The 13,101-nt window shown below is 43.3% G+C and overlaps 1 protein-coding gene across 1 annotated transcript; it reads left to right on the top strand.

Moving 5' to 3' along the window:
- The first annotated feature begins 4,234 nt into the window (after positions 1–4,234).
- Positions 4,235–7,865, top strand: LOC106580630 (protein L-Myc-1b). The gene is made up of 3 exons (XM_014161931.3): positions 4,235–4,531; positions 5,203–5,828; positions 6,564–7,865. The coding sequence occupies exons 2-3, from the start codon at positions 5,249–5,251 to the stop codon at positions 7,145–7,147; spliced, it is 1,164 nt and encodes a 387-aa protein (XP_014017406.1). The 5' UTR covers positions 4,235–4,531; positions 5,203–5,248; the 3' UTR covers positions 7,148–7,865.
- Positions 7,866–13,101: the final 5,236 nt, after the last annotated feature.

Here is a 13,101-nt window from a genome sequence, read left to right as displayed (position 1 = left end):
ACTACTATTCTGACATTTCACATTCATAAAATAAAGTGGTGATCCTAACTGACCGAAGACAGGGAATTTTTACTAGGATTAAATGTCAGGAATGGTGAAATATTGAGTTTAAATGTATTTTGCCGATGTGTATGTAAACTTCCAACTTCAACTGTATTTATATGTACATATTCTTATTTATCCCTTTACATTTGTGTGTATAAGGTAGTTGTTGTGAATTTGTTAGATTACTTGTTAGATATTACTGCACTGTCGGAACTAGAAGCACAAGAATTTCGCTACACTCGCATTAACATCTTCTAACCATGTGTATGTTACCAATAACATTTGATTTGATTTAGTAGATAAACCAGTTAAAATCTATAGGTTAACCAAACGGTTAAGTGATTAACCATTAAGTGCAGTTGGATTAAGTGATGGTCAAATGTTTTTAAACAAATGAGAAGAGAATCATATGAAAAGTACTGTGAGCATTGCATTGTGAAAGGCAATTACTTTATACGAAAGGTATTTCTAGATGAAACACTGATTAGATTTGGTGAAAAAGTTACTGTGTGATTTAGTGTGTTCTACTTAGTCAATGGAAAATGTGCTTAAAATTTTGAAAAACAGCCTTTTTGATGTTCTATTTTGAGTGTTGTGCTAAGACTTGTGAGTACCAAAGCGATTAAAAAATGGTGTTAACCAATACTCAACACCAGATGGCAGTCAAACTCAGCCAATGCAGACATCAAGTTGAAGACGTCTCTACCTTTACACATGAACCTTTTGTTATTTCTGTTACGATAATTGTCTATAACATGGTGTAAGCTGCAAACAATGACTTCTGACTAACTGAGACTTCAATTACAAATCTCTCTCTAATGTGCAACATTTTCCAAAGGTGCCTTTCTAACTTTGTAAAAATATGTTTTATAGACACTTTGGAATGACCAGTATATTCAGCTCTTATTTTCTTCTGGTGGAAATGTAAACGTGGGTTTGTGTTCTTGTGCAGTACTCTATGAATGATCAACCTGGTGTTCTATTAACACAACAGAAGGATCAGGTAATCGTTTTCAGTTTGGATAGAAAGATGATTGTTTTTTAAACGATGTTACCTGTTTATCTATCCAAACATATGATTCCAATCAAATCTTCAAGATTTTTATATTCATTATTCATACCATTATTATACCACGCTAGAAATTGTTGCACCATAAGACGTGGATGCCGATTAAGGCAGCCCTCCGCACCTCTCTGATTCAGAGGGTTAAATGCAGAAGACACATTTCAGTTGAAGGCATTCAGTTGTACAACTGACTAGGTGTCCCCCTTTCCCTTTCTCATACTGATCAAGATCACACCCTACTTAAAGGGTGTGGCAGAAAATGGTGCAATACCTCCCTTGGGAGCAATACTAGTTTTTTTATCGGGTTTTCTCTATGTAGAGGGTGAAAGGGGTACCTTTCAATCTGTGTTCGATGGTATCTATTGGGGTGGGAGGAGAAGGTCAGGGGTCAGGGGTTAGGGTGTCAAATGGGTCATGGGGAATGGGAGGGTACAGAACGGAGGGACACTGAATTCCAGCAGTGCATTCTGATGTCTCTGCCACTGTGCCCTCCATCTCTTTATGGGTGGTTGAGTGTGGGTGTTAAATCTGCACTGCTTGACTTCTCTCCAAAAGTGAGTTTCCTCCCCCACCCCCTTCAGCACCCCCTCCCCATGTCTTCCTCCTCTTTACACACATATGCTACTCTGACCATACGGGACAATAGGAGACACTTGAAGTGAAGCTGGAATTGACTTGGGGAGCTACCCCCATGAGGCTATTGTTAGTGTTAAGCATTGTTACGCCAACAATACCCCTGCTGAGGAAAAATTCTACATTTACATTCCTTATGAAGGAAGAGGAGGAGTAAAGGCCCTTATTGGAATTGTATGGGTCCGTAAGGCTTTTGTTCTTAGTAGTGGGGATGCATTTCTCCAGAAGTAACAGATTGGAGGGTGGTCCTCTTTGAATAGCGTGATGAGCCTGAGTAGGGTTTGTGTTAGACTGTGGTCCTGGCTCCAGTGCAGAAGAGATTAGCTAGTCTACACAATCAGTTCAACATCCAGACTTCATAACTACATTTACATCTTACATTTTAGTGATTTAGTAGACGCTCTTATCCAAAGCAACTGACAGTTGTGCATTCATATTAAGATAGCTAGGTGAGATAACCACATATCAAAGGCATAAGTAAGTACAACTTTTCCTCTATTAAAGCAGCTATCAACAAACTCAGTGCTAGTAAGAAAAAACAAGTGTGCCTATTAGTGCATAAAGGCAAGGGTGTTACATGTGATACATTCAGGGACACATGACCTGACAGGAGAAGCTCAGGTCCCCATGGATCTTAATTTGGACAGCAGGAGTGGACAGGAGCCATACTGTGACAGCGACCTGAGGATCCCACTGGGAACGTCGTTCCCTCTGGCTTGGCGTGATGACACCACAGGGTAGATGTGTGTTTGACCTCAGTCTCGTATCTCACAACAGATGTCCATCACTAAACAATGTCATTAACTTGTCCTGGACGGACAGGGCCCATGGGGATCTCCCCTCTAATACAGAGATATATCATTAAGGAGAAGATGAGGTACGCCAAGGTCTGCTCTGATCAATATGATGGGTAGAGAGGGGTGGAGGAGGGAAGAGGACAGTATTTTGTGATGGTGACCTTGTCTTGTCTCCTTGGCAGACGTTGGTGACCTTTGACCCAAACCCTGTGAAAAGCCAGTATCCGACTCAACATTTATCTCCCCTTCACTGATTGCACCCCAGATCAGACCAGCATCAGCACAGTTTTGGAATAAAATGGGCTTGTCTGTCTACTTCATCATTCCCTGGTAGTGGCTTTACCCTGTGTTCAAACGTTTGTCCTTTTTACAGAATGTTCTGTTTTAATTGTGGCAATGAAGCCAAATGAACCCAGCCTAGTCTGTTGCTACCACAGCCATAGCAGCTCACAGAGCAGCATCTATTTTACCAAAATATTTAAAATACTTCATAATTGGTTTAAAAAGAGGATTATGTTTCAGAAGTGGTTAAACATTAACTTCTAAATAACAAAACCCCTAATGTTTCAGAAGTGGTTACATTCACTTTTAAAAGAGAAAAACGCTAATTTTCAATTCATGGGAAGCTTGAAACATCCTCCTGTGTCTTCCCCTCATCTCTTCACTGTGGTAACGAGCATTTCAATCTGAAATCCAAACAGAGGAGTCCTGTAAGGTGAAAATAGGAAAAGTGACTTAAACATTCTTTGTATCTTTCTGTTGTTTTGGGTTGTGTTCTGGTTGGTTCTTTTGTGTTCCTAAGCTCCTGTTCATCCTCCAGTCTCAAGGACCCACTTTTTAACAGTCTCAAATCACAAACAGATGTCAGCTGCACAAATTTGCAACTCCCCCCCATCTGAAATCTCCAATATCCACTGCGTGAATGGTTTGCAAATAGATGGATGTTCCTTGCATATACTGCACAGCTATTTACATTGTCTTTAGTCAAGTGATGGATCTGCCCAATGTCCTCCCATTGCTTGTCTTGTAGAATGCAAAAAGGGTGATCGAGACCACATTCAAACCTTTCTTATCACTTTTCACACATTTTTGGGCAATCAACTGAATAATCCCTTCATCTGGTATGGACACATGAAGCACTGTATCTTGATAGATTAGGATTTTTTTTTAAAGAGAGAGGTATTTTTTATTCAACTATCATCAGATAAAAAAAATTAAAAGTCAGGAGTGTCGTTTTTTAAACTTCTATACTATACCAGAAACCTCTGTGTGTAGATCGGTGGGGGCCGTATTGGCATGGCAGATTGGGTGGGGGGTGGGGATGGGGGGGTAGAGTGCAGGACCAACTACAATTTGGTATCAGGGTAAGCCCACACCCGTCCTCACCCCAGGATACCCAATATTGGTTATTGATCATGGGGATTATAAAACAAGCTGTGTTAAGATGCTAGAACACATAAATTGACTCAAAAAAATTCATTATGGATGCAAAGAAAAGTTGTAGGTTTTTCAAAAACAAGTTAATGACCATTACAGTCCTGAATAGCCTAAGTATAATTTCCTTGATCGACAAGAAGGCATCATCTCATCATCTCATCTCATCCATAGGGATTTGCATCTCCAAGTGAATTGTAGCGTGTAGCTTTAACTGGGCGTACCCGTTTATGCTAATGAACCTCGGGGTTTACCCGGATCTAGCGCCAGTGCAGACATCTACTCCCTACTTTATCGTCTTCACACTGGCGCGAAAAAACGCATTGTGTGGCTACTATTTATCAGGCTGTGGGCGGAATCAATTGAACCACTTTTTCACACACCCTGCTGAAAGAAACAGCTACTGAACTTAAACTTTGTTTTCGTGCATTTCGTTCGGCGTGATCTCTTACGGTTTTTACCCATTTTCTCCGAGGAGTTCCAACTACTAGTATACCAGCTGATACGGAGAGACTCCTGTGCCAGGAATTGCAGAGTGTGATCCTTAGATAAAGCGGTGAGTGTTTTAGACAACTAATCTAGCTAGCCTCATGAAGCGATGGCCTACAAACATCTCAGAAGATGGTACTTTATATCTGTATAACTCAGTGGCTGCTACTCCGTTCCGTTTTAACATCCAGACAAAGCGAATATTGCCGATTTCAGTGAAGTAGACTAGCCTATTTTGTTTTGTGTCAATGCGCTTTCGGGCAGTTAATATGGCACGAAGCAGCACACCTACAAAACATTTAAGTTTCTACCCATTCGCTAACCTAAGCTGCCGATAGTGGGCATTGGCCAATTTACGCAATTACCTGTAAGCAGTCTTGTTTTTTCTCGATTGTTTTCGAAGGTTAAACCGGGGCATAAAACTAGATTACGTAATAGACTGAATATGTCCAGACAAGGCCAGATTATCACCGCCCACAGGATGAAATCAATTATTAATTTAGTATAATTTGTAGGAGGCACCAGGCTACGATTAGAATGCACTGTTACAATGTTTAAAGGACCTGGATGATATTGATGATTGTATAACCATGTTTAAAGGCGAAGCATTGGATGGGAAAGTGATTATCCTTGTGTAAAGATTATTTATTGTGTATCTTAAAGACAATGTGTAGCTTAGTATTAATGGTAGCAGAAATCTTCAAAGAATGGGACTGATGCACTACTTTGCTTCTTTAGGTTGTGTGAAGATTTTCTCCAATATCGGAGTCGCGTGTGATCATCCATGCTTGGAATAAACTCCAGAGTATCACGTTGGGAGATGGAGTACGACCGCTATCAGCACTATTTCTTAGATGACCATGACAAAGAGGAGGACTTCTACAAGTCAACTGCACCAAGTGAGGACATATGGAAGAAGTTTGAGCTGTTGCCCACCCCTCCCATGTCTCCCACCAGGACATTAGGTGGTAACATGCACGTTACCCCGGGAGACAAGTTGGGCTGGCTGTCCAAGGTCTTGGGTCAGGATGAGGAGTACGAGGGACCTGACACCGAGGAGCTTTTTGGGAACATGAGTTCCATTATTATTCAGGACTGCATGTGGAGTAGTTTCTCAGCCAGTCAGCACCTGGAGAAAGTCAACGAGCGCCTGTCAGCTGCAGCCCAGGCTCGTCTCTCCCCACCAGCACCCCAGAACTTTGCGACTGTGAGCAAAGCGCAGTGCACCCTGCTGACCCCGCCTGATGCGCCACTGCCCAGCACCGTGGCAGAATGCGTTGACCCAGCATCTGTGCTCACCTTCCCAGCCATCAGCTGTAGGAAACCGGCATCATCGGGCTCTGAGTCTCGCTCTGATTCCTCTGGTAAGAAACTGACCATGTAGTAAATAGATTCACCTCTGCTAGATGTTGCCTAGTCAATGCGTCAAGCTGAGGCCGCCAGGGGAACGCCCGCCCTAGGCTGGACGTTGACATTTGCTGAGTCAAAGTATTCAGCTTTACTTAAGCCCTTATCTCCAGCACAAACTATAATCTCTCTCACTTTCAAAGAATGTCACTTTTCCTCAGCCAAGATTTGTAAACGGTTGCTGCAAATGCTTAGGTCACAGCCGCAGGAGGCCTAGTAAAAAAAACACCTCCCTACTAGTGTTGCGCACCAAGCTTCTCTCCTAGAATTGTATGACAAAGTGTGGGAGGCGGGGTTCTTGGAGATGTATTATGTGGCGCCAGGCCGCATGATGATAAACTTTCTGCCTGCTGAAATCAGTGTTGGTGGACATACTCACCATTAACTTAAAAAAAAAATACAGCATTTTGGCATGACATGAATGTGCAAAGCTTGATTAACACTAAACTAAAGCAGGTCTTCCGCTTTGCTAATGAGAATATAGATTGTCTTTTAATAGTTGATCAACCCAGAACACCTCGCCCAAACTATTTACGACACGTACTGCCACATTCTTCAATAGATAATTTTCCAGTGTTCTCTCCACTAACAGCCTGTCAGAAGTCTGAGGCTTTAAGAGTCCTCTTTATGGAAGTGAGGGAACTCCTCTGTGCATGTGTAATGATATGTGGTTGTTTCTTTTGATGTAACAGATGACGATGATGATGATGATGAGATTGATGTGGTGACTGTGGAAAGCAAGCAGAGCCGAGCCCGACTGTTGGGAAGCCGTAAGGCTGTGACCATCACTGTCCGAGCTGACCCTTGCCCGCAGCGTTTCCACATGTCTGTCCACCGGCAGCAGCACAACTATGCAGCCCCTTCCCCTGAAAGCGACCCTGAGGATGAGGATGAGGAACCACAGAGTAAACGGTTCTGTCCAGACTCCAGCCACCAGCAGCCAGACTCCCCAGCCTCCATCTCCCCCCAAGGGTCCTCTGCAGACAGCCCCCAGAGCTCTGACGCTGAGGACACTGACCGCCGGAAGAACCACAACTTCCTGGAGCGGAAGAGGCGGAACGACCTTCGCTCCCGCTTCATGGCCCTGCGGGATGAGATCCCGGGCCTGGTAGAGTCGGCCAAGACCCCCAAGGTGGCCATCCTGACCCGGGCGACAGAGTACCTTCTCCAGCTGCACAGCAGAGAGAAGCACCAGGCCCAAGAGAGGAAACGCCTCAAAGCGCGCCAGCAGCAGCTCCTCCAGAGGCTAGCCACCCTCAAACGCTCCTTAGGATAGAAACAAACTATGCACTGGACTCTTAACAAATCAATAGCCTCATTCTAAAAAGCCATGGACTTTTCTCTTTAAGCAAACTGCCACTTTCAAAAGGCTAGGACATTTCCTCAAACTAAATGCCTCATTCATTATGCTTCGGATTAGGTGGATCTCTCAGAGCCTGAACTTGTGAACCAATGGTGGGGAGGCTGGCGTTAAGGACATCTCTGTGTTAGTCATGTTTTCTCATTTTGCACATTGAGTGATGACAAGGCGGTAGTTGACTTGTGGTGGTGTTGAGTCCTGGTGTGCATTGGTGATATTTGTAGATTTCACAGGAACGGGTGAGAGGATGCTGTGATTAAACCAGAGTGAAACTTACTTCCAGGTTGGAAAAGTCTCTTTGATGAATGATCAATGCACACTTGGATTGAAGCTTAGTAGCGACACCTTGTGTACACAGAAAGTGAGTGACTCATCGTTTGTTTTCTTCATGGCTGGTTTATTTGATGCACAAATTGTTCTGTAAATAATAGCATATTGCTCTGTTAAGGAGACAATAATTTTGCTCTTCTCTAAAACAGCCTTCAGGGAGCTTTTTTTTTGTATAAAAAATGTCAAAGTAGCACTACTGTACTTTATAATTACATGTCACTTTGATGCTATTTTGACTGCGTGTTCCTCTTGGTTTGAGTTTTGATTTCTGTATTCATAAAATTTTGTTAACATTTGTGTATAATTGTGACATTTGTCCTTTTTTATGGTTCTATCAGATTATATGGCAACATGGTTAACATAGGGAATTGAAGCAGTGTATTCTTATTGAAAGAACAATCCAATGTATTAACTGTATAACGACTAATCATGAATGCATAAACACACGATCACTTCTGCAATACAGATCAAATGTCTCAGAACATTCTGATTTGGCAGCTAGAGTATTCCGTTTCAAATTCTCCTCATCAGTTTCTATAGAAGCCTATCAAACGACATATTTTCTCAGTCCATGTCAAAAGTTTCCCATAGGATGATACTATTGTGACCCTAAACTCTATGGACTCTATGGAAAAAGTGCATGTATTGACTTTGAAGGTAGTATTTGTTTTAACTTCCAGATTGCAGCATGCAGAAGCTGGATTTAGAGGGAGTGTGTCCTTGAAATGTGTGATACCTTAGAGGATCCTCCTCTCTGCAGTGGCTGCTGCATGCAGGGCAGTTGATGTGCTCTCAACTAGGTTACACACACAATCTTTAGAACAGTCCCTGGTGTGTGGTGAGGGTCTGTGTGAGCTGCTATCCTGAGATGGGTTCAGTCATCCTATTACAAACAAGTATGTAGTGACTGAGAAGCCTTGCTCTTTATCTACCTTTGCATGCATGGTAGAGCGGTTTGAACCTTGACTGCAAAAGGTGCTGTGAATGGTCAGGTGGAGAGGCTGATGTAAGAAAGGAGCTCGGTCTCTGCTTTAGTTTCCAATTGGTCATACATTCTACACTTCTCCTAGGCAGGTAATCAGAGTGCAGTTGATCTGTAGGTTACATTTAAATTTATTTTTTATTTTTTTAAATTTAACTAGGCAAGTCGAGAACAAATTCTGATTTACGATGACGGCCTACCAAAAGGCCTCCTGCGGGGATGGGGGATTCAAAATAATATATAGGACAAACACCACAACACTATATAAAGCGAGACCTAAGACAACATAGCAAGGCAGCAACACATGGTTTAAACCCCCCTCAGCTTGTGTATGTTTTGTGACGAGTCTGTTGGCACCTGGTCCTTTGTTCTTCCACCCATAAAGTGTAGCTAAGTGTCATGTGCCATCCTGCCATAATTCACAGCTGGTTCTGTTGTATTATGCTTGAGAAACACTCACTGAATGAGGCAACACTTAGCTAAGCATCTAAGGCCAATTAGCACTTAGCTCTCATTAGCATAGCAAGCTGGAACAGCATGATTCTTGATTTAACTATGGCCCACAAAGAATTCTGAAGCAATAATTTACCCTATGTGAGCTTCTTCCACGGTGAAGTAACCCAGGCTGCCATTGGTGATGTCAGTAACCTGTCTGAACAGGAGCACAGTGAATGTTGGAAATTTGAGGATTAGGATTTTATTGCACAGTAGCCTGATAGACCAGTCAGCCACACCCTCAACCGTCTCACACCACACAGCCCTTTGTCCCACTGTTGGCGGTTGGTAGTTAACCTGCATTCATTGAGCCCTAGGGGCATCCTTTTTCTGTCCCCATTCTGTTGTGAATGTGTTCTACACAATGTACAAAACATTAGGAACACCTGCTCTTTCCATGACATAGTTTTCACCTGGTCAGTCTATGATGTGGCCTTATTGACGTCACTTGTTAAATCCACTTCAAATCAGTGTAGGTGAAGGGTAGGAGATGAGTTAAAGAAGGGTTTTTAAGCCTTGAGACGGATTGTGTATATGTGCCATTCAGAATATTTAAGTGCCTTTGAACAGGCGCACCGGACCAAGTCTGTCCAGAACTGCAACGCTGCTAGGTTTCATGCTCAAGAATTTCCTGTGTGTAGCAAGAATGGTCCACCACCCAAAGGACATCCAGCCAACTTGACACAACTGTCGGAAGCATTGTCGTCAACATGGGCCAGCATTCCTGTGGAATGCTTGACACCATGTCGAGTACATACCCCAACTAATTTAGGGTGTTCTGAGGGCAAAGTGGGGTGCAACTAAACATTAGGAAGGTGTTCCTAATGTTTTGTACACTCAGTGTATATGGACTTTCTCAAAGAAGTAGAACGTTCCAGAGCATTTCAGTTAGAAATGCGTTGCATAGAGCTGCTGCAATTCTCTATTTCATACGGTTGTGAGTTAGCCAAGTCCAAGATCTTTAGCCAACTCACCTGATTATAATTAAAAATAATAATAATAATCACCTTTATTTAACCAGGTAGGCAAGTTGAGAACAAGTTCTCATTTACAACTGCGACCTGGCCAAGATAAAGCGAAGCAGTTCGACACATACAACAACACAGAGTTACACATGGAGTAAAACAAACTTACAGTCAATAATACAGTAGAAAAACAAGTCTATATACAATGTGAGCAAATGAGGTGAGATAAGGGAGGTAAGGGCAAAAAAGGCCATGGTGGCAAAGTAAATACAATATAGCAAGTAAAACACTGGAATGGTAGATTTGTAGTGGAAGAAAGTGCAAAGTAGAAGTAGAAATAATGGGGTGCAAAGGAGCAAAATAAATAAATACAGTAGGGGAAGAGGTAGTTGTTTGGGCTAAATTATTGATGGGCTATGTACAGGTGCAGTGTGATAGACTGCATCCAGAAAGTCGAGGATCGGTAGGATGGTCAGTTTTACGAGGGTATGTTTGGCAGCATGAGTGAAGGATGCTTTGTTGCGAAATAGGAAGCCAATTCTAGATTTAACTTTGGATTGGAGATGTTTGATGTGAGCGATCGGTTGAAGAGCATGCATTTAGTTTTACTTGTATTTAAGAGCAGTTGGAGGCCACGGAAGGAGAGTTGTATGGCATTGAAGCTCATCTGGAGGGTTGTTAACACAGTGTCCAAAGAAGGGCCAGAAGTATACAGAATGGTGTCGTCTGCGTAGAGGTGGATCAGAGACTCACCAGCAGCAAGAGCGACATCATTGATGTATACAGAGAAAAGAGTTGGCCCAAGAATTGAACCCTGTGGCACCCCCATAGAGACTACCAGAGGTCCGGACAACAGGCCATCCGATTTGACACGTTGAACTCTATCTGAGAAGTAGTTGGTGAACCAGGCAAGGCAATCATTTGAGAAACCAAGGCTATTGAGTCTGCCGATGAGGATGTGGTGATTGACAGAGTCGAAAGCCTTGGCCAGGTCAATGAATACGGCAGTACAGTATTGTTTCTTATCGATGGCGGTTACGATATCGTTTAGGACCTTGAGCGTGGCTGAGGTGCACTCATGACCAGCTCTGAAACCAGATTGCATAGCGGAGAAGGTGCGGTGGGATTCGAAATGGTCGGTAATCTGTTTGTTGACTTGGCTTTCGAAGACCTTAGAAAGGCAGGGTAGGATAGATATAGGTCTGTAGCAGTTTGGGTCAAGAGTGTCCCCTCCTTTGAAGAGGGGGATGACAGCAGCTGCTTTCCAATCTTGTGGAATCTCAGACGACACGAAAGAGAGGTTGAACGGGCTAGTAATAGGGGTTGCAACAATTTCAGCAGATCATTTTAGAAAGAAAGGGTCCAGATTGTCTAGCCCGGCTGATTTGTAGGGGTCCAGATTTTGCAGCTCTTTCAGAACATCAGCTGACTGGATTTGGGAGAAGGAGAAATGGGGAAGGCTTGGGCGAGTAGCTGTGGGGGGTGCAGTGCTGTTGACCGCGGTAGGGGTAGCCAGGTGGAAAGCATGGCCAGCCGTAGAAAAATGCTTATTAAAATTCTCAATTATAGTGGATTTATCGGTGGTGACAGAGTTTCCAATCCTCAGAGCAGTGGGCAGTTGGGAGGAGGTGTTCTTATTCTCCATGGACTTTACAGTGTCCCAGAACTTTTTTGAATTGTTGCGACTTATAAAGAATAAAGCACTGTGGCTCCCCCGGCGATGTGACCGAGGAAAGCAACTGTTTGGAGCATCAGCCACGTCCCACAACCAGCATTGTTGGCTGCAGCAAGCTAGGCTGCAGCGCTACACCCACACCTGAGACCACTCAGCCTCGTTAGGCTGCAACGCACCTGGGAGATTTAAGGTGCTGCATTAGTTCAGCACAGAGAGCTTGACAGACATTTGTTTGAAGCCCCGGGACATTGCGTTCTCCACAGGAAGGAGTAACTGGACTACAAGTGAAGCTGGTAAACTTGGTAGCAGCCCAGCTAGTGTCATTAGTTTAACTTTAGTTTCAGTTAAGTACAGTGTCTTGTTTTCAGTTACAGTTTGAGAACAGTCTTTGTTAACCTTTTATTTTAAATAAATATGCCTGGTTTAAGCTGTGCCTCTGTGTGTTGGATGTCTGTCATTGTTCCTTGTCGTTGCCATCCTACCAGCCACGCCTAGTAAGTCGGTTACTGGCCCAATGCTCTTAACTGCTAGGCTATCTGCTGCCCTACACTTCATGGGAAAGCAATATATTTTTCTGGAGAACCCACTTTTCTGTTTACAGTCGTTTATTTAGTGGTTATGCAGTTGCGATTAGGCATAAAGCAACTAATATGCAAAGTTCACATCCCACAGTATTTACTGAGTCACTGGGGGCGGTTTCCAACTGTTACTGCAGTACCTAATGATAGTAATAATGAGTGTTTGCACATGCATTTTCAATCTGTTAAAAGTCAAGTATATGTCTCGAGTGTGTCTCCCTCCATAGCGTCAGGATCTTTCCCATGTAGTAAGTGGTGATATTAAGACGATATGTTTGTCCAGTGAGCTGCTCTGTTGTGTTGGGGCCCCTGACGGTTAAACTCTACCGGCTTGTCCAACTGGATTTTCTGGTCTGAAGACACGCCCACACAGCAACCTCTGAAATACTGAATGTGTGATCACTTCCACACATGTTTTTGAGGTGGCCTGGCGTGCGTTAAAGATCAAATGTTTAATTCTCACACGTGTTCTACAGTTATCCCTATTACAACCCGACTCTGAATCATTACCAACTGCATGCGTGTCAGTTGTCTTGCATGTGTCTGGTGGTGTGAAGTCATTGTGTCTGTGTGGGCATATCATGTACTGTATGTGTCATGAAGGCCTGTGTATCCTGAATCAGTGTGTATTCCCCACTAATTGGTATTTTTAGCAATCACAGATCTTCTTCCTCTCTGATCTGATTTGACAAAAGGCCAATTAGATCAGATCTGAATTGTGCTGCCTGTTTAAACGCAGCCTAAGTGAGCTCTAGTGGTGGTCAGACCACAGTGTATGTCTGATCAGGGTGATGATTCGGTCAGCTGGCGGTACAGGGAACTGTGATCTTCCTGATTTATAGATC

The sequence above is a fragment of the Salmo salar genome, chromosome 01, assembly GCF_965601325.2.
Source record: "Salmo salar chromosome 01, fSalSal1, whole genome shotgun sequence".
NCBI lineage: Eukaryota > Metazoa > Chordata > Actinopteri > Salmoniformes > Salmonidae > Salmo > Salmo salar.
Note: the sequence above shows the minus strand (reverse complement) of the source record. Positions and strands in the feature narration are given on the sequence as shown.

Bases quoted from the DNA above. Each gene is read 5' to 3' on its own strand.
- LOC106580630 (XM_014161931.3), top strand. From the start codon at position 5,249: ATGCTTGGAATAAACTCCAGAGTATCACGTTGGGAGATGGAGTACGAC. The intron at 5,829-6,563 runs GTAAGAAACTGA...TTGATGTAACAG, and splicing joins GTCTCGCTCTGATTCCTCTG to ATGACGATGATGATGATGAT.